The sequence below is a fragment of the Python bivittatus genome, unplaced genomic scaffold (genome assembly GCF_059951505.1).
Source record: "Python bivittatus isolate LINGU-HERP-01145 unplaced genomic scaffold, Pbiv_v1 ctg000410_np1212, whole genome shotgun sequence".
Lineage (NCBI taxonomy): Eukaryota > Metazoa > Chordata > Lepidosauria > Squamata > Pythonidae > Python > Python bivittatus.
The window spans coordinates 14,320,063-14,346,896 of record NW_028277067.1 but is presented as its reverse complement, the minus strand read 5'-3'; the positions used below and the strand labels follow the sequence as shown (position 1 = coordinate 14,346,896).

The window sequence follows — 26,834 nt, the reverse complement described above, 5'->3', positions numbered from 1 at the left end:
CGGGATCGTCATCACGTTTGAGCCAATCGGCTTGGAGAGTAGAAGGTACGGAGAGCGAGAGCCGTGGGGCGATTTCTGCCTTCTAGTGCCTGAAAGGGGTTTCCTGTCTCCTTTAGGGGCAGAATTTAGTGGTTTAGGAAAGGACCATGTGACTCTTTTGACTCCTCGTTAGGACTAAAGAGCACAAGTACGGTATGTTCGCTTTTTTAGGATCGGCCACGATGTTGCGTATTCTCCAGCGTTTTGCATTTCTAGAACTCCTATTTCGGGGGGGGGTTCCCATTCATTTGCGTGTTTTCCTTTTGGAGAAATGTTTTCCCGACAATCCTTTTAATAAATAATAAATCATTTGGCTGGTGTGGGTCTTCCGGGCTGTGTGGCCGTGTTCTGGAAGACCCACACCAGCCATCGTATGCCGGCCGTGAAAGCCTTCGACAATAAAATAAATCATTTTATTGATTTATTTTCCGTGTGAGTATTAGTGTAGTAGGAACGAAGGAAACCTACGGCTCTGTTATTTATTTTAATATATTTATCTTGCTATATAGGTCTCTACGTCTCCTGAAAGCAGCCTCGAAAAGTGACTGCACAGTCTGGTTAACGCATAATGCTAAGATGAAGCGTTAAAGCTTCGCTTAACGTGCCACAGTGGATCGGTATGCATATCACGCTAGGCCGTGGGCGGGTTCTCGTACGCTAAGATAAAGGCAGCGTGTTATGGTTAGTGTTACGTGGAAGACAGCCAATGAATATATTTATTGCATTCATATCCTGCCTTATCTTTGGGAGTTCAAACTGGCATGCATGGAGCTGTTTCCTCGTGGTGTGGCCAACACAACGATCCTGTCAAATAAGTTGAGCTGAGAAAGAACAACTTGATAAAATCATGCCTAAGTATGGGTTATTGAATTAAGACAAATCATTGGCTTACAGAGTTGATTAACATAAACCAGACATTACAGAGTACAGTGGCTGGGGTTACACAACAAACTCAGCCTGGTTTAATGAAACACAATTGCTGTGCTAGGTGTATCTATAGCAAGTGAGTACTATGTATACGTCTGTGTTTTGTTTCAATTGTGTGCCTTTGAGAGGTGCGGAAGACATAGGGAGCAGCAAACAACACAAAAGTCATATAGAGGATGTAAATGCAGGGCTCACACAAACTGTATTATACTTAATGGTCCATACAATGTGTTAAGATGATCGCTCCATTCCCATACCACATTGAATCACTAACTGCCCAATTCATTTTAGCCTGGCCAAGCTGTAAAGTGAACCTAACCTATGTGCTTCATGAAAAATTAATAATGGCTCCTCTGGCTCTAGTTTGTGGATGTAACACACAATTATTCTCCCCTTGCATTCTGTGTGTAGGTTAGAGACTTGGGTGGGGCACCAATCAGCAAGAAAAACCAGGAGACCATAAATTATGCATCTCTGTTTGCACATTCTGCCAAAACACTGTTACAATGCAGTAAGTAGTTTGGAAATCATGATTTCAAACTGCCTTACTACCCTAAAGCAAACTATGTCCCCTGACTTCCATTTGCAAATCATGCTTTTTAGAAACAACACAACAGCTATGTGTGGTATATGAGCCAGTCAATGTTTTCTTTGATATGCCAAGGTCATGTTTTTCCCAGCTGCAGTTCTCTATGTGTTTCGCTTGACAAATAGCTAGATCCTTCAAAGAATGCTTTGGGTATGGTCTACAGCACCCAATACTGTGATTTCCTCTTCAGCCCAACATAGAATCTCTGCTGTGGCTGACAAGGGGCACTTGTCAAGTTCAGCATTGCTTATTGACAAATGCAGACACCAACTGGATGCAAAACAAAGCTTATCGTTTTTATTAAATTCCAACTGCAAGCAATGGAGTCAAGTGTGACATTTGAGTTTCCTTCCCAAATTCCCTTTGTGATAATCTGTGAGTTCACGGTCAGAAGGTTGGGAAGCAGACGTACAAAATCTACAGCAAGTGAATGTCTTTGTAGTTTTGTTCAGATGTTTCCCTTTGAGAGGTGCGGAAGACATAGGGAGCAGCAAACAACACAAAAATCATATTGAGGAAGACAGATTTATTTGTAAAGCATAAAAAAAGACAATTTCATTCAAATACATTGGCTTGAAATGTTACATAACAGTCAGGTTTACATATAGCTAAGCCCTAATGTAGTTTATTTGGTGTTGGGTTATTGTGCAGTGTGAACCCAGCTCATGGTTCACCATGAGAACATGGCGTATGGCTTTGTGTGGAAGTCTGGCTCACTGCTTAACTGTGATTTGTAGAAGAACTAACAAATCATAGCTTACTGCAGTGGCTGAATCTAGCCACTGCTTCCCTGGGTAAGCTATAAAAGAAAAAAGGTCAATTAGCCGTTCAGTATATTTGTTCAGCAAAATCAATGCAAGTCCTTCCGTGTCATCATCACTGGTTTGGATTAGTTTTCTTCCCGTTGAAGGCTGTACTGACATCACAGAACGTTGGTGGTACGAATGGTTGACGGAAGAGTGGGGTCATGTGATCGGCAGCTCCGTGGCAACTGTTGTGAGGTCATAGGAGCAGCCATCCTCCTTGGAGAGCCGGTTGGCTTGCAGGTGGTAGATGTTCCCTGGTGTGGCGCAGGCAAGAAAATTTGCGCTCATACCAGATATCGACCCCAACTCAGTAATGGCCAACATTGTGGTGAAGACCATCTGGCAGTCCAAGGAAATAAACGAGGCCGGAGACACACCAACAGGGACTGAGAGTCGGGCTCAGGGCAGCAAGGAGCAGCCGGGAAAGACGACCAGCATCAAGGGCTTCCCCAAAAAGAAGAAAGCCGTCTCTTTCCACGGGTGGGAGCCCTGGGAAGGGAAAGGGTGGAGGTGGAGTTCAGTGCCCTTTTTGCCGCATGTGAGAACATACAGGGAGGGGGGTGCACAGTAGCACATCTGCTTTGCACACAGATGGTTCCAGATTCAGTCCTGAGCATCTCCAGGTGAAAAGGCCTCTGGCAGCAGATGATGCAAAAAAATCTTTTTCTCCTTCAGATCATGGAGAGCTGCTGCTCTCAGATCCCAGCTTTGTTGGACTACAACTGCCAGAATTTGTGCCTGCATGGTCATGCCGGCTGAGAATAATGAAGGTTTGTAGTCCAACACTGGGCTAAGTGGACAATGAATTCATCTGATCTAAAGCAGATACTACAACAGAGGTGATTGCTGACAACTCTGGAGAGGCATTGTGAGAAATCTCATAGCCTGGGGGCAGGCATCTCCACCAGGACTAGCCTGATTCTGTCATGGCCTGGTTTTTGATCCCAGCAACATGCAGAGGCACTTCTCATAACTCAAAAGCCAGTCAGCCCTTCTCCTGCACACATTGCCCTGAATCAAGCCCAGAAGTTCACACACTCAACTTAGTTTTCTGGAAAAATATATGAATATTTGCTCCCTTCCTGTACTTTTAAAAAATTCATTTCTGATTCCTGCCCTAACAAATGGGGGGGGGGAGAGACCCTTCCCATCCTCTCCCTTATCTTCTGGTTCCAACTGTAGTCCGAGTATAGTGTTGGACAAACATCCCAGTTTTCTAGTACATGATTGTTAAATACTGTTTTCCTAAGGGAGATCTTTATCCGCTCCACTAGATAAGAAATTGCAGCCTTAAGACTGTTGTCACTGAGATCTCAGAAATCCTGGCTTTGTATGTGCTTCCTTTACTTCTCCTGATGACTCCTCCTAAGCCTAACCTTTCCTGTAGCCTTTGAACTGACTTAGACTCCTTATGGGCAGAATCCAACAGGGTGGCTGAGGCAGCATCTAACAAAGTCATTTGGGCTTGGTTTGATCTTGTGAACTTTGACGGAGTGGACAGGGTTCTCTGCAACGTGAGTTTTGCCGTCTGCATCTTGAGTCCATGCTCCACCTGGCTGTTCAGGGTAACCCGTGTGTGCATTCATATTTGAGTTAATGCTTCTCTGAGGGAGGAAGTGGTATCTTCCCTCTCCTGAAGAAGGCGGCTCGTAATCGGATTGTGTTGGATACGTTCTGCCAGGTCTCCAGACTTCCTTTTTTCAGGGAAGATCTTGGAGAAGGTAGTGGGGCATCAGTTGCAGAGAATACTGGATATAGGGAATAATTGTGATCCCTTTCATTCAGGTTTCCTTAAACCCGGGTGTGGGATAGAAACTGTTTTGGCTGTTCTTGTGGATGATTTTAGCTGGGTCCTGCACTTGTCCAATTAGACTTCTCAGTGATGTCCTCTACCAATGACCATGTGGACTATCTATGAGATGGGGGTGGTGGTGGCACTATTCTGCATTGGTTCCACACTTTCATAAGTGAGTGGTTCTAGCTGGTAATGCCAAGAGAAGAAAAGAAGTGAGACCCTTGGGCACTTTTATGTGCAGTGCCACAGGGCTTGATTCTCTCCCTTTGCTGTTTAATATTTAAATGAAACCGCTGGGAGAGGTGATTTGTTGGTTTGGAATGAGAGCTCATCAGCATGCTAATGACACCAAGCTTTATATCCTGAACTGAGCAGGAGATGCAGAGGAGATACTCACCCAGTGTCTGAAGGGTGAGGGATTGAATGAAACAAAATGAAACTGAATCACAGCAAGATGAAGTTATTGCTTCTTCAGAAACAACTGGGCTTCTTTTGTGTTCCTGTGTTGGCTTTGGAGAGGATCACATGCCTTGACGGAGCTAATGTGAAAATGGGGATCCTTCTGTTTGATTAGCAGGTGGATTCCGTTACCAGGGAAGCCTTTGCCCAGTATTGTCTAGTGTATCTGTTGTGTCCTTGATCTATAAAGCCTTATGTGGTTTGGGCTGTGCTATTTGATGAATCATCCTCAAATAGGTTCTGTGCATCCTATCTGGGAGGGGCTTCTTTGGATTCCCTCCCAGTTCAAGAGGTGAGGGGGATGGGAGCCTTTTTGATAGTTGCCCTATCTCTTTGGAACAGGCTCCCCCCGTTCTGTTGTTTGAATTTACTCGGTACAGGAATGATTTATGTGAGTTATCCAAGGTTTATTGACTGGGGGGGGGGATATAAATGATGCAATAAATAAGTAAGACCAGGTGCCCTACCAATGTGTTGGACTTCAATTCTCAGAATTTCCAGAATAATTTTCTAGGATTTCCATAATCCCATTGACCATGTTAGTTACAAATTGAGGATGTTGAAGACTAACACACACATAGAAAGCACAAGATTTGGGACAGTGTAGCAGAAGACAATAAAATTGTTAGTAGCCAAGGGTTGCTTTTGGATCCCAAAAGTTTAGGTTGCAAAGGAATATGTTAGACATCGAGATATCACAAGTCTCTTTGCTGTAGTAAATTAACACAACTACCCCTCTGAAATATATTTGTAAGAAAGAACGTTGTCCATCACTGTATCTAAGGATAATGAATGTACTTTTTCCCAACCCAGAGTTGAGCCCCATTTTACCCCTGAAAGCCCCAATCTCAACTTGAAGCGTTCTTCGGCTTGTACTAATGTTTCTCTCCTGAACCTAACTGATGGGGAACGTGACGATTCCACCACCGAGAATGAATCCACAGATGATGGGGGCTCACCGGGGGGAGCAGGGAGCAAAAGACAGGATTCCCTGCTTCCCATCAAGCCAACTTGGTTAGAAGATGAAGATGATATTTCTAGCCAGCAGGTGAGGAAATGAGTCACAAGCCCACATACCTGTTGTTGCTTTGTCAGATAAGCATCTCAATTAGCTTTGTTCTAATAATAGACAAGTAAAAAAGGCTTATTCCACCCCCCACCCCCCAAAGAAAGAGGCATATGGCATTTGAAATAAAAAATTGATTAGGTCACTAGCTACTTGTATGCCATAATACAGTTATTTGTTTTTAAGGTGCCATAAGACTCTTGACTCTTTAGTGCTACAATAGGCTAACAGTTTATCCTTCTGTGAATTTTCCGCCACAAGGTTTGTACTCTGGATGGGCTTTGGGTCTGTATATCTTTTACGTCCATATTCCACTTTGAAGATGCTGCTTCCAAGCCTCTCATCTTTCCTTAGTGAAGGGAAAGGGCCAACCCTGTTTGAACTTCTAGTCTTGTCTTTATCTGCTACTTCAGTTGTACTGGATTATCTCTTCCATCTTCCATATCCAGAGGAAGATTAAGGCTGGTACTGAGGCATAGCAGCCAAGATTTAAGCCAAACACAGAATCCATGACTGATGCTTCTGCAACTTCAGCAATGCTTCTACAAGGCACCTTGGATGTCTGGCCTGAGGTTGCAGTTGATTCAAGAGCCAGAAGATCATAGTTCTGTACATGGAGGCTGTAGTTTTTAGCTCTATTGTGGACTTCCTGTAACATTTCAAAAATAATTCAATTGTGGGCTTCCTATAGCATTCCAGAAAATAATTCCAATGTCTTTCTGTTGAGACTGGCATTTGTTTGGGTGGGCAACTTGGATGTTCATCTTAGTTTGCTTTTCTTTTAATTCGTTGTTAACTTCATATTCTCGCCAATTTTGAACTTCCACAATAAGGGGGATCTGCATCTGGATGAAATCAAACTGAGAAGGCAGCCAGAAGGGCTTATACATGTATTTGCCTTTTTTTTTTTTTGCATAAAATGAAAGTTAGTGGAGTGGCTTTGGTATTTTTGCTGTATCTTTAGTTCATGAAGAGAGGGAGTTGAATCTCCACCCCTCCTATTTCAGCCTTACCTCCCAGTTCTACTTTTCTTGAATGAGCTTTCCTTCTTGCCTAGTTAATTACCAGTAAGAAGACTAGAGTGGAAGATCACTGTTTCTAAATGAAAGAATGATTTAGACTTACACATCAGTGTTATTGCCTTCCTCTGCATTTTAGTATCAATATATAAAATATATTTTAATTCCTATAGTCAGTGATTATTAAACAATGAATTTCCAATGATGAGATAATTTGGAGTAATGTAAATCTAAATGAAAAACTTGATTTAAAAATAAAATCCTCAGTTTATTTTTATTAACCCTCTTTCTATGTCTTTGCTGATATCACAGCAGGCAAAGATTAAAGAGAATCAAGATTTTTAGTGGCAAGGGTTTTTTTTTTTTGCCATTATTCATCATTTCAAGGAGAATACCCAGTTTTAAAAAATATTCATATCACTTGGTTGTTTAGGAAGTGGACTTGCAAAGAGTTTGCAAACTGTGTTTTAGAAAGAAATCTGAGCTGCTAGTATTAATAGCAATCTTTCCAAATATGGTTCCTTCCAGATGTTTTGGATTTCAACTTCATTATCCCTTCTGCCACAGCCAATGAGATGGGAATTGATGTTGAACACACCTGGAGGACATCAGGCTGAGGAAGGCTGATTCATAGGATTTGGGGCTTAACAATTTCATGCTGTTCCCCACTCTCCTTGATGGGCAGCTGGGCAAAAAGAACTCTCTGCCCTTTCCCCTAATTTTACAATCCTTAAAGGTGCTTTGAAGTACTTTCACCATTAAAATCTACTATCAGTTCAATGTGTGCTGCTTAACAAAACCTGTTAGATATTTTCTCTGGCAGTTGTTAACAATTTATTTGCATATTTGTCCTGAAAAGGGCTTTTCTTGAAGACTTTTCATTCTCCCATGGCCCTTCTCCTGCACTGATCTGTTTGTGTCATTCTTCATTCCTCTTTCCTCATTCACTTTCTACACCTAAGCATGGCCTCTTATATTTTTCCAACTATTTGTCTCCTTTCCCTTGACCCCCAGCTTCAAAAGGTGTATTGCACACACAAGCTTAATTTCTGCTTCGTGGACTCTTGTGTCCCTCAAAGATTCTGTCAGTAATGAACTTCTTAAGTTCCTAAGAAGACTCTTCTTAGGTCTCTAAAATATAGAGAATGATCTTCAGCTGCCCCCTTTTCATGTTAATGCAGTTGACACTGAAATAAATGCTCTGGAAGTGTGAAGAGGTCAGGGGTAAGTGGTTTATGATTTGTTTGACCAGATCCCCTCTTACACTCTCTCCTAGCAGGAAGTGAGCAATAGTGGCCTGTTGCGAGCCAAGGACTCCATCACCAGCCTTAAGGAGAGGATGCCCAAGGTCAGTCGCTATGTTCACAATCTGCAGGCCTGGAAACAGTTGGTTGTTGTATTAACCACATAGCTGAAGACTTAGACTCCCAGACTGACCATGCCTGTTTCTGCTTTTATAGCCAGGAACTAAGTAACTGGAGCTTCAAGGTTATTATGTTGGCTGAGGGGGTTCCTGTCAACCATTTATGTTTTCTTTCCTCTTATTACATAAAAGAATGCTCAAAAAGGTTCTGAATCCAAACTAGATCACTATGTATTTGTCAAATATAGCCTCAGGGCAGCAAAGCCCCATAGTTACCCAGCACTAAGAAATATGCACTGCGTTAGCATAAACTACAAAAAGGCCAATCTGTTTTTCATGTTTAAGTTATAGAACCAAAGCCTAGGACACCTAAAAAAATAATTAAAACATTGGTTACAGTTTCTTCTACTGTCTTTGGTGACTTCACAGAGTCCTTGATGTTGCTCAGTGATTCTTAAAGTGACCTAGCGGCCAGATGCGTATACATATGAGACGTGGGTGTGAGAAGTGTTAATTCCCAGCACCTTCATATTATTTTGCCTTGCAGACATATAGTACCTAAGCTCTACACTTGTTCACTGTGGCCATTCCCCTTCTGTATACAGTTGCAGGAAAAAGTATGTGAACCTTTTGGAATTTCATGGTGTTCTGCATTAATTTGTCATAAAATGTGATCTGACTGTCATCTAAGTCAAGAGTATTGACAAATATAATGTGCCTAAAATAATAACACAAAAACAATTCTGATCCTTCATGTCTTTATTGAGAACAACCATAAAAACCTCATAGTGCTAGTGGAAAAAGTATGTGAACCCTTGAGATGACCTCAAAAAAGCTAATTGGAGTCAGGTGTTAGCATACCTGGAGTCTTGTTAAGAAAATGAGTTTGGAGGTGTGGACTAGAGCCATGTTGACTGATAAAAACCACTCAAACTTTTTGAGTTTGCTCTGCACAAGAGGAATACGCTTATGTGAGCCATGCCTTGTCAAAAAGAACTTTCAAAGGATCTATGATCAAGAATTGTTGATTTACATAAAGCTGGAAAGGGTTACAAAGTGATTTCAAAGACCTTAGAAATTCACCAGTCTACAGTTAGGCAAATGATCTACAAATGGAGACACTTTGGGACTGTGGCTACTCTACCAAGAAGTGGGCGCCCAGTCAAAATGACCCCAAGAGCACAATGAAGACTCATCAATGAGGTAAAGAAACAACCCTGAGTGACAGCCAAAGATTTGAAGGCATCATTGGAACTGGCTAACATCTGTGTTCATGAGTCTACAGTATGTAAAACATTGAACAAGCAGGGTGTCTATGGCAGGGCACCATGAAGGAAGCTGCTGCTTACTACAAAGAACATTGCTGCATGCCTGAAGTTTGCGAAAGAACACATTGACACTCCACAGCGGTATTGGCAAAATGTTTTGTGGACTGCTGAAACAAAGATTGAACTATTTGGAAAGAACATGCAGCACTATATCTGGCATAAAAAGGGCACTGCATATCATCATGAAAACATCATCCCAACCGTAAAGTATGGTGAAGGAAACATCATGATTTGGGCCTGCTTTGCTGCATCAGGGCCTGGCCAGCTTGCAGTCATTGAGGGGAAGATGAATTCCCAAGTGTATCAAAAACTTCTTCAGGATAATGTGAGAATGTCTGTACGTCAGCTGAAACTCTGTAGAAGTTGGGTGATGCAACAGGACAATGACCCAAAACACCAGAGCAAGTCCTCAACAGAATGGCTTCAGAAAAACAAAATCCGCCTTTTGGAATGGCAGAGCCCAGACTTCAACCCAATAGAGATGCTATGGAATGACTTGAAGAGAGCCATACACATGAGACGCTCAAAGAATATGACAGAGCTAAAGCAGTTCTGCCAGGAAGAATGGGCTAAAAAATCCCTCCTGAACAATGTGCAGATCTGATCCACAGCTACAGGAAGCGCCTGGTTGAGGTTATTGCTGCCAAGGAGGGGATCAACTAGTTATTGATTCCAAGGGTTCACTTACTTTTTCCACTAGCATTTTGAATGTTGAATGAGTGTGTTCAATAAAGACATGAAGGATCAGAATTGTTTTTGTGTTATTATTTTAGGCACATTATATTTGTCAATACTCTTGACTTAGATGACGGTCAGATCACATTTTATGACAAATTAATGCAGAACACCATGAAATTCCAAAAGGTTCACATACTTTTTCTTGCAACTGTATATCTTCCCGTGCCCTAGGCATGGGTGACCCAGGATGTACCCTAAAATTCAAAGCTTTCCTCAACATGAATCCCAACATGGAGCTTTTTTCCCATTCACAGTTTTGCAGGAATAATTAGTTAAAAATATGGATGTATGTAAATTTTAATGGGATAATTGGGATTAGGAAACAGTTGAATTTCAAACATTACTGCTGGATTTCAAGTTCTCCTGGATTTTCTTCTTTTTTCAGAGATGATGAAGGTTTTTTTTAAGTCGAATAGGTAAAACATTATTAAGTTTTATTGATCTAAACATGCAATGGGCAAAACTTCTGCTAAGGTTATTTCAATGTTACAAGGGACTTTCTCTTCACCTTTGCTAGCTTTCTGAGACCCATTTGCTGCCTTCTGGGTTATTTACCTTTTGCTTTATCTGTGTGCAGAGTGAGTGCTCAGTGTTGTATGAAAACCTGGAGTGGTACAGGCAGGAGGCTGAAGATCTGAAAGAATACTGTACCCAGCTCAAGGTGAGAATTGCATTGGCTTTTCCAATACTTGTGAAGGCTCATAGATTCCCTGGTTTTTAGTTTAATTAATCATCTTTTCCAAAGTAAAAAAAAAAGTCTGATCCTTTACTCTTTTGATATGGAAAGCATTGTAATATATTTTGATGTTATTCCCTCTGTCTGCATTTTCCCTTCTTATAGTTTTCCAATAGTGCCCTTCATTCATATTTAAATTCCACCTTTTAGGGCATACTGCCTTTGTACCTAAGTTTAAAATAGTCTTTCACAATCTTGTTCCATTTATAACTACAGTTTTTAGAACTGACTTCCAACATGATCCCATTGACTTCTGCTGGCTGAAAATACTGGGGATGTAATCCTAGAGGGTAGTAAATTGAAGAAGACTAAAACATATACATATGACTATAATTACAGTTTAAATACAATTTTAAAATAAATAGCAGCTGCTAATTTGTTTGAACACAATACATTGATGAACCAAACACAAATGAATCTTGAGACTGGGGGGAGTTTCACAATTATGGGGCCATAAATAAAAATATCTAGTCCATAATGTTTGCTCCTTTGACAGTTTGTAGAGAGTACAGCTGAAGGTTCTGTAATTTATATGGGACATTTAGTGTTCCCCAGATGTTTTGGCTAAACTTCCCATCATCTTGAACCATTGACAATGGGAATTATATTCCAAAATATTGAGAGAGCACCAGATTGCTCTCCTTGCTATGCAGTTACATAAAGACATTATGATATGTACCTATTTTTTTCTCTATTTCCTGACAAATGTAGAATGGAATTTGTCTTTTTCTCAAGACTACCAATCCAAGAGTATTTCAGTCTGACTCACTGGGCCAATGTGAGGGAAGAGAAGCTGAATTCTGTCCCTCCTGCTGTGAACTCAGATCTAACTTTGCCTTCATTTTGGCTGGCTTTACTGTCATTGTTTAATTTCTTAAACAATGCTGTTGGCAAGAAAGACTAGTTAAAAATTAAAAAGCAAGGGTAGACATGTTGATTTTAAGAAAAAAAAATCCATGGTTTGGCAGTATCTTGCCTAGGACCACCTAAATTGACACAATGTATGGTGCAAGCGTTTGAGTTCTCCAGAACTCTTAGACAGAGTTATAAAAAAAAAAAAAGTAGAAGAAGGAATGTTGTTGGGGAAAAGGAGGGTGGGGGGGAGTTTAAAAAATAGTCTATACGTTTTAGCCATAAGACTGAAATTTGGACTTAAGAGGTCTTCTTTTAGCACTAGTAATTAAAATTAGGCAGGGTTAATTCCTGGTTTAGGCAGGGTTATAGTAGAATTGTTTGAAAGCATCCAATCTTATTGTATACAAAATGGATTAGTCTCTACCGGTTTGGTCGGCATCAATTTGCTTGCTTTCAGAAAGTTTTTAAGATGAAGAAGTAATTGCGGCCTCCTATTTTTGAAATCAGTATATTTTGGTCCATAAGCAAAATATGCTGGTTCCTGTTTAGAAAATTAATTCTCCTGTTAGATTGTCAATTGCCAGCAGGAGCCGTACCGCTTTTTACCTGGAAGGAAAGAGGATTAAGGAGATGGTCCCCTGGTAAGCACCTGAATTGCCTCCTAGGAGGAGCGAGGCCCTTTTCCTGTCTGCGCAAGGAAAGGGCTTTGAGAGCCAAGTTAATTCTGAGGCGAATTGTGCGTAGATGGAGAACAGAGATGGCCCATGGAGGCTGCCTTCCGTGTGGCAGCTCGGCCTGAAGCAAGGCGTGGATAAGGCCACAAGTGGGCTGGGCCGCCTATTTTGTGCCACGCCTTTTCTTTGCCTCCAGCATCTTCTCTGTCTCAAGCATCAGGCAGCAAAGAAGGGACGGTTAACTCTTACCAAGCCAGTTGCCGAGGACTTTGAAGAAGGCTGAGGGCCACACGCTGTCCACTCTGAGATAGGCTGAGGACACCTGGGCTCAAATTCCTCCCCTCTTGAATTTTATTTGGGTAACTTTGTCTGAAGGGTAGCCCCCAATTATTTTTTGTCTGCGAGGAAGACCAAGTGAGAGCCAGTTTGGGGTCGTGGTTAAGGCCTAGAAACCAGGAGAGTGAGTTCGAGTCCTGGCTTAGGCACGAAAAACCAGCTGGGTGACTTTGGGCCAGTCCCTCTCTCTTAGCCCTACTCTCCTCACAGGGTGGTTGTTGTGGGGAAAATAGGAGGCGGAAAGAGTATTGGTATGTTTGCTGCCTTGAATTGTATATGAAAAAAAAAGGTGGGATAAAAATCTAAAAAAACAATGGCCCCTCTCCTACCCCTCTGTAAATACAAAAATGATACAGATTGGTAATCACATTTATTCTAACGTGCTTCGTGCTTTGTACTAAACCACGTTCATTTGACCTTGGTTTATTGAATAAAGCACAGTGTGCTGAGGTCAGACATCACTAAGCCGGAGTGTGATGACTTTGGTGCAGTGACACTAAAATAAGTACATTTTTGTGAGCAGCCTCCCTGAATAAAACTGATTATTTCATTGGGGTTTGGATTGGACAAGAAATAAGTTTACTATTTATTTTTAGTAATTAAATTTTAATTTACGTATGAAATAAAACTATGATAGATCCTTTCAACTAAAAAAAGTAAACTTTCATTGGTGATAAACAATAAATCAAAACCAATTGAAATCATATTTTAATGAGAAGGATGAGATTGCTTAGTTTTGCATAATTCCTGAAATCTGGGTTTTATTTTTGAGGCAGCCATTCTCATTTCTCGTTCCATATTTATTTTGGATGATATTTGCTCTTTATAGCAGCAACTGGAGAAAACCCTGACTTGCTGCCAGCTTGTCCAGGCAGGGCTCGAGGAAATTCTATCAGCAGTCTAGTTTGGGGTGAACGTGCCATGAAGGTGGCACGCCCAAAGCTGGATTGCCATCAGAACTTGTTGCAGGCTGTGTTTACACAAGATGGCTGCCGGCTTATCCTGCCAGAGTGGGAGCAAGTACTACCAGCAGTCCAGCTTGTGTGTGAATCATCAGGCTACACGTTGGGCTCTGCTTGGAAAAGCTGGTTGCTGGCTTGTCCAAGCAGTGTGGGAGCGAGTTCTGACAGCAATTCAGCTTTGGGCGCATAAGCCATGAGCCTGGCACTTACAAAACCAGAGTCCCGTCAGAACTTGCTGCAAACTCTGTTTGGTCAAGCTGACAGCTGCCTTGTCTAGGCAGAGCAAGAGTGAATTTTAATGGGGATCCAGCTTTTGGTGTGAAAGCCGTTGGGCTTTCAGAGGCCAACCCGGAGCCCTGTGAGATCATACTCTGGGTTTTCCGTTGCTTGGACCAGTCATACTGCTTCAATCCAATGGACCGTGAGCAGTGTACAATTAATAAATTACAAGTAAATAGAACAAATCATATATAGTAATAACACAATAATTATCCAGAAACCAAACTTAATTGCTTCAAGGCAATTTCCTAGCAATGCTTTTCACTAGGCAAAGGCCTTCCTGGCCTACTCTTCCAACAGGAGCCGTGGGTCAAGAAAGATTCCTTGGTTTTTGAATTAACACCTACACCATCTTGGTTGGGTTCAGTCTGAGCCTATTTCTCCCCTCCAGTCTCTGGCAGCCTCTAGGCATTGGCTCAGAGCTATTGCATCTCCTGTTTGGCCTGGATGGAAATAAATAGTTGGGTTATCATCAGTAAATTGGTGATACCCCAAACTGACAGAAGGATTCCCCCGAAGCTTCACATAGATGTTATTGGAGCACCTGCATGCTCAGGCTTTCCTCCCGCACAACCACTGACTGGACCACCCTGCTCAGGAAGGAGCAGAACCATCACATCATATAGTCTCCCAAGCTTCTCCGGTGGCCCAGAAGGATACTGTGGTCAACAGTACTGAATGCTGCTGCAAGGCCCAGCGGGACAAAGATGGCTAGGTCCCCAAATGTCATCACAGTTAAACCATGAGAGTAACCAGGGAATTTTTTGTCCCATGCTCAGGTGCTAGGGGAATCTAATTGTTTATTCAGCAAAACATGGGTAAGCAGTATTATTTAGTGCAAGCACTGTCTGCAGAGGAGGGACAAGTTGGGCATGATGACCAATGCAGCATGGTACTGTCACAGCACAAGCCCTGCCCCTTCTGTGTGTGCATCATGACATCACATGCATGTATGGAAGGGACAGGCCTTGTGGCACAATGGTGTGATGCTGTTTTCATTGGCTGGTGTGGGTCTTCCGGGCTGTGTGGCCGTGGTCTTGAAGTTTTGTTTCCTAACGTTTCGCCAGCACCTGTGACCGGCATCTTCAGAGTGCAGGAGCACAGACAGGAGCAGTTCTCTCTGTGCCCAGCTCCTGCACTGCTCCTGTCTGTGCTCCTGCACTCTGAAGATGCCGGTCACAGGTGCTGGTGAAACGTTAGGAAACAAAACTTCAAGACCACGGCCACACAGCCCGGAAGACCCACACCAGCCATCGTATGCCGGCCGTGAAAGCCTTCAACAATACGCTGTTTTCATTGTTTTGACAAAGCAGCAAGATCTTGTGGGTGCCTGTGCTTAGCAGAAGTGTGAATCCAGCGATCCATGGTTGAACTTTGTACATATATCTCCAGAAGGAGACGCTCATGCATGGCATTCTTAGACAAATATGCCTTCAAGCCAGTGTGCATCAGCCAGATTATGTAGTCAATTCTCATTTTAACTTTAATCAGTGATATCGCCACCACTTAGGCTTACTGGTTTGGGATTTTATATGCATATGCTCAGCTCAAATAGCGCAACAGTGCACGTAGCTGTCTGAGGTAAGGCAGAGCATTTTCTAGAATCGTCCAACCATCCTGGTGCCAAAATCACCATAATGAGCACAGGCTTTATATCACTCAGTGGTGGCTGGATGATGCTATGAAGAGGCTAGATGAGTGGGGAAGTGCTTTTCTGAGCAGGTGGGAAGAGAAAGCTGACAGTTTTCATTTGCTCCATCTGATCCACGCCAAAGGCAAAGCGGCAGTGAGCAACTGAGGTGCTTCTGTGACAAAGCACCCTCCGCAGCTCTGGAAGGGCACTTGGGAATCTTGAGTCAGCCAGTTTCATTTGGCTGAACCTTCCTTACCAGGAAGGGGAAAAAAGAAGAACCTTGTTTATTGTTTTGAACTACGTAGAGAAATAACAAAATAGGCATGTAGTATATAAAGGGTGAGAACCAGTTTGATGTAGTGGTTAAGGCATCATTCAAGAAACCGGGAGACTCTGAGTTCTAATCCCGCCTTAGGCACAAACCCAGCTGGGCGACCTTGCGGCAGTCACTTACTTCAACCTTAGGAAGGAGACAATGGCAAACCATTTCTGAAAAACCTTGCTGGGAAAACTGCAGGGACTTGTCCAGGCAGTCACCAGGAGTCAAAAAACTGACTCGAAGATACACACACACATACACACACATTAAAAAAGATCAAGAGTGCAAGGATTATGCAGGTTTGGTCATTATAAGATGCTCTTTGTAAGAGGGCATTGCTCCATTGTAAGCCAGTTAAGATCAGCTTTGCAGAACCAGATGGCTGAATCAGAGCTCCTTGCCAAGTATATCCTTTTTCTAGAAGAAAACGATATATACAAAATCGGCAAATGCTGCCAGATAGCTCAGAGCACACCAAGTGGGAGGTGCAATCTTTGCTTTAGAATTGACAAAGCATAATTTAACATTTATTTTTGATTTTGTTATATATTCAGTGAAATGACAGAGATGATTGCAAATATTAAAGTAGCTTCCCTTTAAAAAAAATCCCAAGGAGGGAAATTTGGAAGTGGGGAGAGAGGTGCTGAGATGCTATTGAACCTTTTGATTTGCAGGAAATAGTAATGATCTCTTGATTTCAGATGGGTGATCTCCATCTGAATGAGTTAGGACAAAGTGGGTTGAAACAGGCAAAATCATTTCAAGACATTTCTGTATTTCCTTCCAAGGCTATAATGGAATGGATATTGAACCCTTCCTTTATTAAAGTTTCAAGTGATCAAACTTATCATTAAAAAAGAAGAAGAGAAATGAGAGAATTTTCAGCCTCCTCCTTCCCCCACTTCTTGAAAAGAATGCAAATCCATGTTAGCTCATTCCATTTGCTTGCTTGGCCATCTGAGTTTCTTCCCCTCCCTTGAAATGTCTTTTAGGAAGGCTGCCGAAAGGTGACAAAATCCGTGGAGGATGCTGAAATTAAGACCAGCATGCTGAAAAAAACTTCAGCCTTCTTGGAGGTAAGGGAGATTTGAGGCTTGCAGGAACGTGGGGGTGGTTTATTCCCTACTGGTGTCAATAGTGCAAGTAATTCACAGCATGTGGAAAGGTAATAAAGCTGCTACAAGCTAATAGGTTGATGGAGAACAGTTGCCAGAAAGTAAGATTATAAACCGAATCTGAAATCTTGGGTGATTGCACTTGAGGAACACAGACTGTATTTCTCTAGCATGAGCAGAGGCTGCATTTGAAATTCAAGTTTCTAGATGTTCCTGTAGCAAAATGGAAACAAAAACAATTGTCTGTGGATATTTTTAAAGATCAGATTAGCGGGCTGGGTTGGTCATCTCACCAGCTCTCTGCACTTGCCACAAGATGCCCATTCTTGCCTCTCCATCTGTCCCTTTTAAGCCTTGCCCTCTTTTCATCTTTGTCAAGGAATTTTTTTTAGCAATAATATGAAAGCGGTTTCTTGTTACCTTTTCTGGGATTTTGCTTTTAAATTCTCAGTCTAGCCAGCGTGGCATAACGGTTAAGATTTGGACTGGCACTGGAGAGACTGAGGTTCTAGTCCCACCGTCACCTGTAGAAGCTCACTGGGTGACTTTGGGCCAGTCGCTCCCTCTTTCCATTTTTTTTTAATGCTGCAAGTGCTTCAGCCATTTGCCCCTTTCATTTACCATCTTATTAAATTTAAAAGGATGCGGGTTAGCTTTGTTCTATTTTAGCCTTTCCCCAGGCTGGCATCCTCCAGATGTGCTGGGTTACAACAACTAGAGTTCCTAGCTATCCCAACTAGGCTGGTTGGGAATTATGGGAATTGTAATCTAATTCATTTGGAGGATACCAGGCTGGAGAAAGGTGTTTTGTTCTCTCTGTTGGATTTTTATGATATGCACTCCCTGTTATTCTCTTTGTAGGTTTGAACTATAGAGTTTTACTGTATCTGCATGCTGCCTTTATGGAATGGAAGAAGAACAGCACATAAATATACTCAATACTCCCCAAATTAATGTTGTTCTTTCCTTCTCACTTCCCCCACTCTGTTTAGGAAAAGCTGCGTTACTTGCAGCGACAGGTTCAAGCAGAAGACCTTGGTCGGCAAGAGCACGAGTGGCAGTTGCTGGAACAGTGGGTGGCAAGTGGGGTCTCCAAACAACTTTTGGACTCGGCAGGCAGCACGGTGGCAACATCCCCAAGGTCGGCCGTCTGTGAGGAGAGTGAAGTCCAGAAGTCCGCTGCTGCTATCTTGGCATCCATCAACAGCCTGCGAGGGGCACTGGAAAGTGGGCAATTGCGAGCAGGCCTTGGGGATGAGAGGGGCACAGATGGAAAGCCAACCATGTCTTTCACCTTGGCTTGCCTTCCTCTGCTGGAAGAGATCAGGTACTTTGAGATTGGAGTAGGAGTGGAGACCCTTGGTTTTGACAGAGGCACCAACCTGTCTTCCAATCTGGTCTCTCCATCACACCTCACTCTAGGAAATGTATGCTGGAGCTGTCCGGGCGGGCTCAGCGAGATGAGCTGACCCAGAAGGAGGTGTTGCGGCTGCTGGCCCAGCTGGGGGTGCGCTTGGAGGGAGCGCTTCCCCAGTGGGAAAGGACACACGTGGAACAAGGCCAGGCGCTCAGGATGCTGCGGGAGGAACTGGATGAAGTCTCTGCCACGTACGTGCCTCTCCTGAGCAAACAGCCTCCCCTTTCTTGGAGCTCGACAGCCATGGCCCTGCTCCAATGGCCAGCTCTCTTTAGCTGCTTCTGGGTTGTGGCCTGCTATTCTCAGTGAAAGAAAGGCCGGATTTAAGAGACACTTTGTATTGACAGTTACAGGTATTGTAGCCCTGCACTGCTGTAGGAAAGATTAGTATATTACTTGTAGGGCCTGGTTGCCCTGGAATTTAGATGGCTGATCACTGTCACTTTCCTTTAAAAAAGTGAGCAGTTTTCAAGTCTTTGTGGGTCTTCCAAGGGCAAGCTTCATTAATCTCCCTATGGTGACTTGTCTGCCTTTTTCCTCGGCAGGTCTTCTTCTACATCAGTACACCTAATTCTACCATAATCCTTCCCTTTGATTTCTTGCACCATCTGGTACTTTTTAAACAAACGTCAGATTCCGAATAAAACAGGGTTGGTGGAGGTCCTCCAGTGTATTTTTGAGAAAGGGCTCCAATTGAAGATGAAATCCCACATCAAGCCCAACCCACACCCCCTTGTAACGAAGAGTAAGAGATAAGAAAATGCAGAGGGACAGGGAGTCTGCAGCTTCCCCTGGAACACAAACACCCCAAAACCAGGAAGTCACTATCCTGCCAACCTATTACATGAGAGGACTGCAAAAGGAGGCAGCGGTTGCTCCAATCTCAAGACCTGCCCCAGAGATAAGAAAGCCTCCTCTTCTACGCGGCAGGCAAACTGATCTCTCAGAGCTGTTGCAGGGCTTTGGATTTGGAAATTGTGGAACCTTGTCATTTCACTTACGGCTGCCTTCTTTTCCCTTTCTTCTCATGCCAGAGCAAAGCGGACATCGGTGTCTCTCACTCAGCTCCGTGCAGACCTGGATGGGCTCTGGCAGGTGAAACCACTCCTGGAAGATGTATCCCGACATCTTGCAACGCTCAGGAACATGGAAACACCCGATCGGCCTCCTTCCAGTTGTGCTAGGTGTTCCAGGTGCCTCATTCAAACTTCAGGGTCAGAACTGAGGAATAAAGGCCAACCTGACAGTGAGAACCAAAAGACTAGGCTCAGGAAGGGTGTGGAGATTACGGCAAAGTTAGGTCTGATTTCCCTGATTTCACATAGTCCAAAGTCATGCAGCCTCTAAGCAGTGATTTGCTTAATGGTAATTTATTAAATAAAGCATTGTTGGCTACATTCACACGTTGAGCCATAAGCCAAAGGTGGGCCTGGACTGCTGCTTGACCCCCCAGCCTGCTGGTGGGCTGCAGGAGGTCTTCCGGTGACTCGCTTATCCCAGAAAGGGTGTTCCCAAGAGGTTGACTGATTAAATCAATTTAATAGCTGCCCAATTGACACGTGAATTGGGGCAGTGTACACCAGTAAAAAACAATGCATAATAACCCGCAACATTAAAATATAATAAAACATATCGTACCCAAAATAACTTCATCCAAGCAAAACCAATCCAAAAACAGTCACCTGCCACCAAACCTCCCCGCCCAGTGCCTGGGGGAAAAGCCAGGTCTTGAGCCTTCCGAAACACGGGGCCAGGGCCATCTGAATCTTGGAGGGAGTGCTGTGGTAGAGGGCAGGGCAGTGACAAAGTAGGCACGTCCCCTGGGTGCCCCGGATGACACAGCTTAACTGAGGGGACTCTGAGCATGCCTATCTTTGTCATAGCTTACTGCAGTGTTCCTCAACCCTGGCAACTTTAATTGCATGGACTTCTACTCCCAGAATTTCCCAGCCAGCATGCTGGGAGTTGAAGTCCATACAGCTTAAGGTTGACAAGGTTGAGAAACATTGTCTTATTGGATGGACATGATGTATGAGGAAAGCTACAAGCTCTTAAGATTTTTCTAACGAGGACTACCAAAAATTCTTGCTTAAGCAGTCCATGAACAGTGTGCCAGCCAGAAATACAAACTCGATATTATAAATCTCCTTTCATGGACCAGCAAGTAATTGCAATTTTCCAGTTCACAGAAGAGTAGGTTCAGTATTACAGAAGCAAGTAAATTGACTAGTCACATGAGCAGTTAATTGGCTGTTGCTGAAGATGCAGTTTTGTACAAAATCCAGTATCTGACATTGGCTTTAGATTCTTGAGAACATCTGTTTTCATTTATTTGAAAAAAATCAAGTTGCTAAAGCTCATATTATTGGCATGCATGTTTAGAAGGATCAAGGGGAGCTGGGTTTTAAATGGCTGCTTTTTAAAACTCTTTTTCCAGCTTAGATTTTTCACACATGCCTCCTCTCCTCTCTCCTCTCCTCTCCTCTTCCCTACCATTTTTTTTCTCCTCCTAACAGTATTTTGAGATCCCCTTCCCCAGTCCTGAAAAAGGGGAATTTGTCCTAAAGCTATATTGAGTTTGACCAGTGCTTCTTTATTGTCTTTATGTTAAGTAAGCTGACTTTTAGAGATGTCTGTCTTACATTTATGTTATTTTTAGTGCAGAAAATTGCACTCTTCTGGCATTGAATAGGGGGAGTCTCTGTGACACTGTATCTGGGCTGTTTCTCCCTTTTCCAAGACTTAAACCAATCATATTTTCTATATTGACTGTCTGTGTAAATGTCATCCCCTCTTTTTTTTTTTCACCTACCTGCTTGCCACCCACAGCTACAGCATTGTGAATACAGAGATGCTGCGACAGATGGTTGAGCATGCAATGGCACCCGTTTTGGAGGAGCTGAAGCAGCGAACCCCATCAGCAGGGATATGCCCCAGCTGCCAGCGTTTGCAGAAGAAGATAATGGTACTGTGAGACACAGAGTACACACACCCCAGGCTCTCCTGCCCCACATAAAAAGATCCCAGGGTGCAGCCTTTCTGGAGCATTCTTCTGCTCTGAGTCAATGCAGGCCAGGTCGAGATGGCCCTGCACTGAGATCGATGCAGAGCCACCTGGGCTATGGATGTACAATCTGCACAGCTGCCTTACACTGAATCTTGTCCGCTGAATTCTAATCGGACCTCAGCTTACCAAAATCTCTGCCAGAAGTTTTTCTAAACACTACTAAAAATATTTCGAGAGACTGGAGGATGAATCTGGGGTCTTAAGTGGGCCTAGTACATTTGCTTTTTCCTAAGCTTTGCTTCCTCCCTGGCTATGCTTACAGAGGGACTCAATCCACCATCCAAGAGTTGAATGCAGCCCCTGGAAATCTTGGGGGCGCTTTCCTGAGCCCCTCTATTAGTGCTGAATGGTAGATTTAATGTGACAGAAAGTGAAAGTTGTTACATTGACAGGGAACAATAAACAATAGTAATTGTAATGATGAATATAAATTAAATGTTGTTTTGTCCTGGCCCTGTTGACTTTGGGGAGTGCAGCTTCCATATCCTTTGAATAATGCTACACTTCGCTCAGCTATAGTTTTTGCACCAGCTCCTCAATTAGTGGTTTTCCTCTCCGCTTCCATTTTGCTCTTTTTCTCATTTGCACCCATTTTCCTATAAATTATTGTGCCTGTATTTTATAGGAAGGATAATAGCACTAGGGTTGGGGTAGGATAGTAAAATAATGTGAAAAAATATTAGCTAAACATCAGGCTTTGGTCCTGGAGCAACAAATCTCAAGGCGTTGAAGGAAGAAACCTTCCAAAAATACTGAATTCTTGGTGATGTAACATATTCCCTGTGTAAAATTCAGGTTTTTGGATGTGGGATCTCGGAAGCAAAGCGTTTGCTTTCATTAATAAGCAAATTAGCATATGTCCTTCTCCAGTTTTCACTCTTCTTGTGAAACTCACTTTCTGAAAAGGTTAAAGTGTCAGTTTTATTCCATTTTATTTATCAACACATCTTTTGTACATATGGACATCCATCCCTTTTTCATTGTTGTTTATTCCCAGGACATAGTATCTGAGGCCCTTGGTGGTTATATGAAGAACGGGACAACTTGCAGCCCATGTCCTAATTTTAAAAGTCCTCTAACTGATCTGTCCCTTCCCAGATAGTCCTGTTGGGGGAAATAAGGGGGAAGCCTGAGAAACAATGGGATGGAAGAAAGGGAAAAGCAATCACTGAAGAGTTTCTAAATAAATGTGTATGCAGAGAGAAATTTAGCTCTGCTCTTTCTCTCCCTTCCAGCTGTTGGTGTCATGCAGCTGAAATTGTCTAGAGAAGAGAGAACCACAGGCATTTGGCTGGGGCGGGCTTGATTTTAAATCCATTATTTTTTTAATCCTTCATTTTAAATCCTTGTGCAGCCCTGTAACTCAGCTGGTAGTCTTCAGCAAATAGTTCTTCTAGTGTTTTAACAGGGTATCCGAGCAGCAGCTGTTGACAAGTCACACTGAGCAATGAGGAACCTCTTAATAGCCTGCAAGTTAAGGCCAGTAAAGCAAAGTCACCAAAGTGGTGGTTCCGGGTATTCCCCCTCCTCAGTTAAACACGTACTAGGAATGCTACTTCTTGATGCTGACTATAACTAACTGCCAAACATCAGAAATATCATTCTCTGTTCTGGGGACAGGAAATGAAGCCAAAAGCACATCAAATAAGGTGTAACACATTTTAAAAATAAACTCAATTCCCCCACCCCATCTGATACCCTTGTCATTTCTCTGTCTATGGTGCCTCTTAACCATCCAAAATACAAATTAAAATGCATCTTTCCCCATCCTTCAGCTACTAAACTGGAAGTGTTGGGGGGAGGCTTAATGCTTTTCCTATCTGTTTTACTAGCTATCCATTGTAAGGACTATCAGAACTGCAGGCTCTACTGCAATGTCTGAATCTCAGCAAATTTGAGATGCACGGACTTCAACTTCCAGAATTCCCCAGGCAGCATCACATCTCAAAGTTGCTGAGATTGAAAAACACTGCTCTAGTGGCTCTCACCTCAAGCGTTACCACTGAGTAATTTTGCCAGCAGATTCAGATCAATCCTTTAGTACTTTTTCTATGCCTCCACCGTTCCTGTCACCTGCTACAGCCACAGGCCTGACCATGCCTTGTGACCCAAGGCATGCAACCATGAGAGGGCAGTAGAGTCCTGCAGAGACTGCCCTGTGGGAATGCAGGCTGCTTCTCCCTAGATGCCAGTAGTACTTTGCTTGCTACTGTCAAACAGCTGACCTTGCTCTCTTTGTGACTTACAGCATCACAATGACAAGTATTGCACCTGTAAATTTCCTTAGCTTGAGTGCTGCCTTCCTTTCCCACCCCAGTTGAGTAATGGGCTCTGTAGCCCTTCCTTTCCTCTCTTTCTTTCAACCTCCAATTGTTGTGGTCACTGGAAGCAGGATCTGGAACAGTCAGCCTTGGAGGCTCATGCACGAACAGAAGCACTGAGTTCAAACATGCGTTTGGCCCAAGATGAAGCCATGAGAGCCAAAAACTATCTGGAGCGGACAAGGATCACTGTAGAGTGAGTAAAACAGAAACCCCCTTTACCCCTTTACCCACATATTCTACAGGCCCATGAGATGTTCTTGCAGAGGAAATTGTTGCCTGGGTCAGGGACATGCAGAAAGGCAGGAGTCTTAGGATCCTTTGGAAGTTAGTCTCTATAGTTTCTCCTAAAGTGCCAACAATTCTTTTAATATTACAGGAGGGGATTTGTTCAATGTTAAGTCTTTGTCTGTAGAAACTCTAATTTAATTAAACTAAATGGAGTGAAAACTAGTTAAGGCAGCCTGCAGAACGTGGACAGCTTAACCAAAGGAGAACGCGTGAGGCTGGGTCAGAGGCTGAGTGACAGAACGTTGGCTGAGATCAGCTTTCCCCAGTCATGTATCCTCACTTGTGCTTAGAGTGATGGAAACAGTAATCTAAAGCATGTGTGTGTTGGTTGGCCGAGGCAAAGAGGTTTTCTTACGCAGCTTCTCTTTCCTTCTACCAGGGATAAGACTTAACAGCCTGGATTATCTGCAGAGCAAACTGAGCTCCCTCCACTCACACCTGTCTCTGGTCTCCCAAGAAGGCGTGCCCCAGTCCCCAGCAAACGCCATAGCTGCTTCCGTCACCCTTAGCAAGCGGAGCTCTTGCCCTGCTGAGCTGAACCGTCACCCCCAGTAAGAGAGAGAGGTGGCCGTGGCCTGCTCTTCTTCCCCACTCACTGGAAACCAGAGGGCACTTTCAGCCTGGAGAAGGTCTTTCATCTGAACAGAGCGGCCCTCTTTCTGGTGTGTTTGGCTGTGAAAATGGACTGGAGGACTGAAACTGGCAGTAGAATTGACACACTGGGAAATACTTATATTTTGTATGAAAAATTGGAGGTATACATATATTTTGTATGAAAAATTGGAGTTTCTCTCTTTGAGTTGGCAAGGGGGTAGTGGGTGGAGGATGAAGAGGTGTGTTCCACTTCATTATCTTAAACTGAAGCACAACTTACTTTTTTTAAGAATGTCACAAATTATGATCATCACTTCTTCCCTGTTTAGGTCAACCTCCCATTGCAACCACCAGCTTTTTGCTCTTTACAATGCTGGTAACATGAATATAAAGCACTATTTGTAGGAGTCCATCTGGGGGAAAATAGAGCAGGAAATTAAGAGTATCTATTCTGCCTGCTGCATTTCCTTTCTTGATTTGCCTACTCTGGAAATGTCTCAATCTCAATGTCTTCATTTATAAAGGGACACTAAATTATACTTACTTATTTGGTGTAACATGCAGTGTTACTCTTACCAAATACTGCTCCAGCACAGTATTAGAAAAAAAAATTGGCACTTGGATCTAATTTCTGTTGCATTAGATACTGCTGAGAGACTCAACTATGTATAACTGATCCAGGATGTTGCCATAAGGGAACAAATCACCCTGCCACCTGCTGTGGCCTGACATGGCTGGAGCACAGAGGGAAGAGATGCTTAGCAGCTGGTTGCAGATGGCTGAGGAGGCACTGCTTCAGAATATCCATGCAGGAGCTTAGAGGAGGAACCTCAATTGGCTAAGCTCCAATTTTTCTGTACTAATCCAGCTCAAGCTCTTCATCCGCAAACATGCCTTAGTTAGCAGTCCTCCCCATTAGATCTTTAAAAAATACAGAAATGTAGGCAGGGTGGATGAGCCCTCTTATTTGCCTAGAGGTCTGCGGTATCTGATATAGGATCTAGGCCTCCAAATCCAAAAGTGGACTCCACTGTGCTTGCAGAAATCTTCAGGTCTGGCCCCTGGGCATCCCCTTCCCCCCTCCCTTTCCAAAGATCACTGCTGATTAGTGAATAGAACAACACACTCAACGTGTGTCACCAATATATAACTGTACAATGTTGCTGGCATTTATTCAGTCACTGGCCAGCTGTGGCAGGGACCTTTTTGTTCACTTGGAAAAGGACCAAGATGTCATTCATGGCTTTCCTGATATTAAACCCAAACTGGTGTGCATCCTGTAGGAAAGAGGAAGAAAGATTATTTTAGCCTAATGTACTATGCTGTGCAAAGTGCACACACAGCCTCAGGATATGTATGAAAGCAAGACAGGAAATCAAGAGGGTTGAGTGTCTAAGATAAAAAGGAAGCATCAAATTGCACACTTCTTCATTTCACATTAGCCAAGAGATGCACTGGAGATGTTAATTTGTGACACTCAGCCAACAAGCCTCTCTTCCAGCAAAGTATGCAGTTGGCTACCTTCACATTAGTTTTTAGCACGTACCATTTCCACAAGCAAACTAATTCTGCTTCCACAAAACTGCTCTTTTATCTGCATACAGGTAATCCTTGCTTAATGACTGCCCTGTTTAGCGACCATTTGAAGTTACAATGCCACTGAAAAAGTAATCTTATGAGCAGTCCTCACACTTACTACTGTTGCAGCATCCCTGCAGTCATGTAATCAAGATTTGGGCACTTCACAACCGGCGGGCATTTACGACCATCGCAGTGTCCTGCAGTCACGATTGCCATTTGTGTGCTTCATGGCCAGCTTCCAACAAGAGTCAAGGGAGAAGCCAGCAGTAAAATTGCACATCATGGTCACATGATGTCTCACTTTATGACCTTGGGTGAATCACTTAACTAATGCGGTGAAAATGATGTCATAAATCTGGCGCAGTCACATGATTTTTCGCTTACTGCTATGTCAGTGAGGAAGTTGCCAGTCCCAATTGTGGACATTAAGCGAGGACTACCTGTACAGCAATCTCCCTGTCTTGGTGCCTCCAAATTGTTGGATCTCTACTGCCAGTTAGGAAAAGAATGATGAGAGCTGAAGGC

The 26,834-nt window shown here is 43.2% G+C and overlaps 2 protein-coding genes across 8 annotated transcripts in view; one reads left to right on the top strand and one right to left on the bottom strand.

Moving 5' to 3' along the window:
- The first annotated feature begins 337 nt into the window (after positions 1–337).
- Positions 338–24,694, top strand: TSKS (testis specific serine kinase substrate). The gene is made up of 11 exons (XM_088143546.1): positions 338–2,841; positions 5,429–5,663; positions 7,980–8,048; positions 10,707–10,790; positions 16,916–16,999; positions 18,031–18,365; positions 18,461–18,646; positions 19,490–19,648; positions 21,285–21,420; positions 23,915–24,039; positions 24,494–24,694. Exons 1-11 carry the CDS (start codon positions 2,609–2,611, stop codon positions 24,687–24,689), a joined length of 1,842 nt encoding a protein of 613 aa, XP_087999672.1. The 5' UTR covers positions 338–2,608; the 3' UTR covers positions 24,690–24,694.
- The window catches only part of LOC103064266 (AP-2 complex subunit alpha-2-like), a 29,568-nt gene continuing 8,398 nt past the window's right edge, over positions 5,665–26,834 (bottom strand). For 5 of the 7 annotated variants that reach the window (XR_015796636.1, XR_003086522.2, XR_003086521.2 and 2 more), the window contains one exon: positions 22,438–26,005. The gene's annotated coding sequence lies outside the window, so the exon portion shown is untranslated. Of the gene's footprint in view, positions 6,331–16,992; positions 17,252–19,456; positions 19,696–22,437; positions 26,006–26,834 lie in introns of those variants that run through there. The other 2 variants (XR_015796639.1, XR_015796638.1) reach the window with 2 other exon arrangements.

What these genes read in the sequence shown, in the direction of transcription:
- TSKS (XM_088143546.1), top strand. Translation starts at nt 2,609, where the DNA reads ATGTTCCCTGGTGTGGCGCAGGCAAGAAAATTTGCGCTCATACCAGAT. An exon ending in CTGGATGAAGTCTCTGCCAC is followed by an intron (nt 18,647 to 19,489) that starts GTACGTGCCTCT and finishes TTCTCATGCCAG; the next exon opens with AGCAAAGCGGACATCGGTGT. An exon ending in GTTTGCAGAAGAAGATAATG is followed by an intron (nt 21,421 to 23,914) that starts GTACTGTGAGAC and finishes CACTGGAAGCAG; the next exon opens with GATCTGGAACAGTCAGCCTT.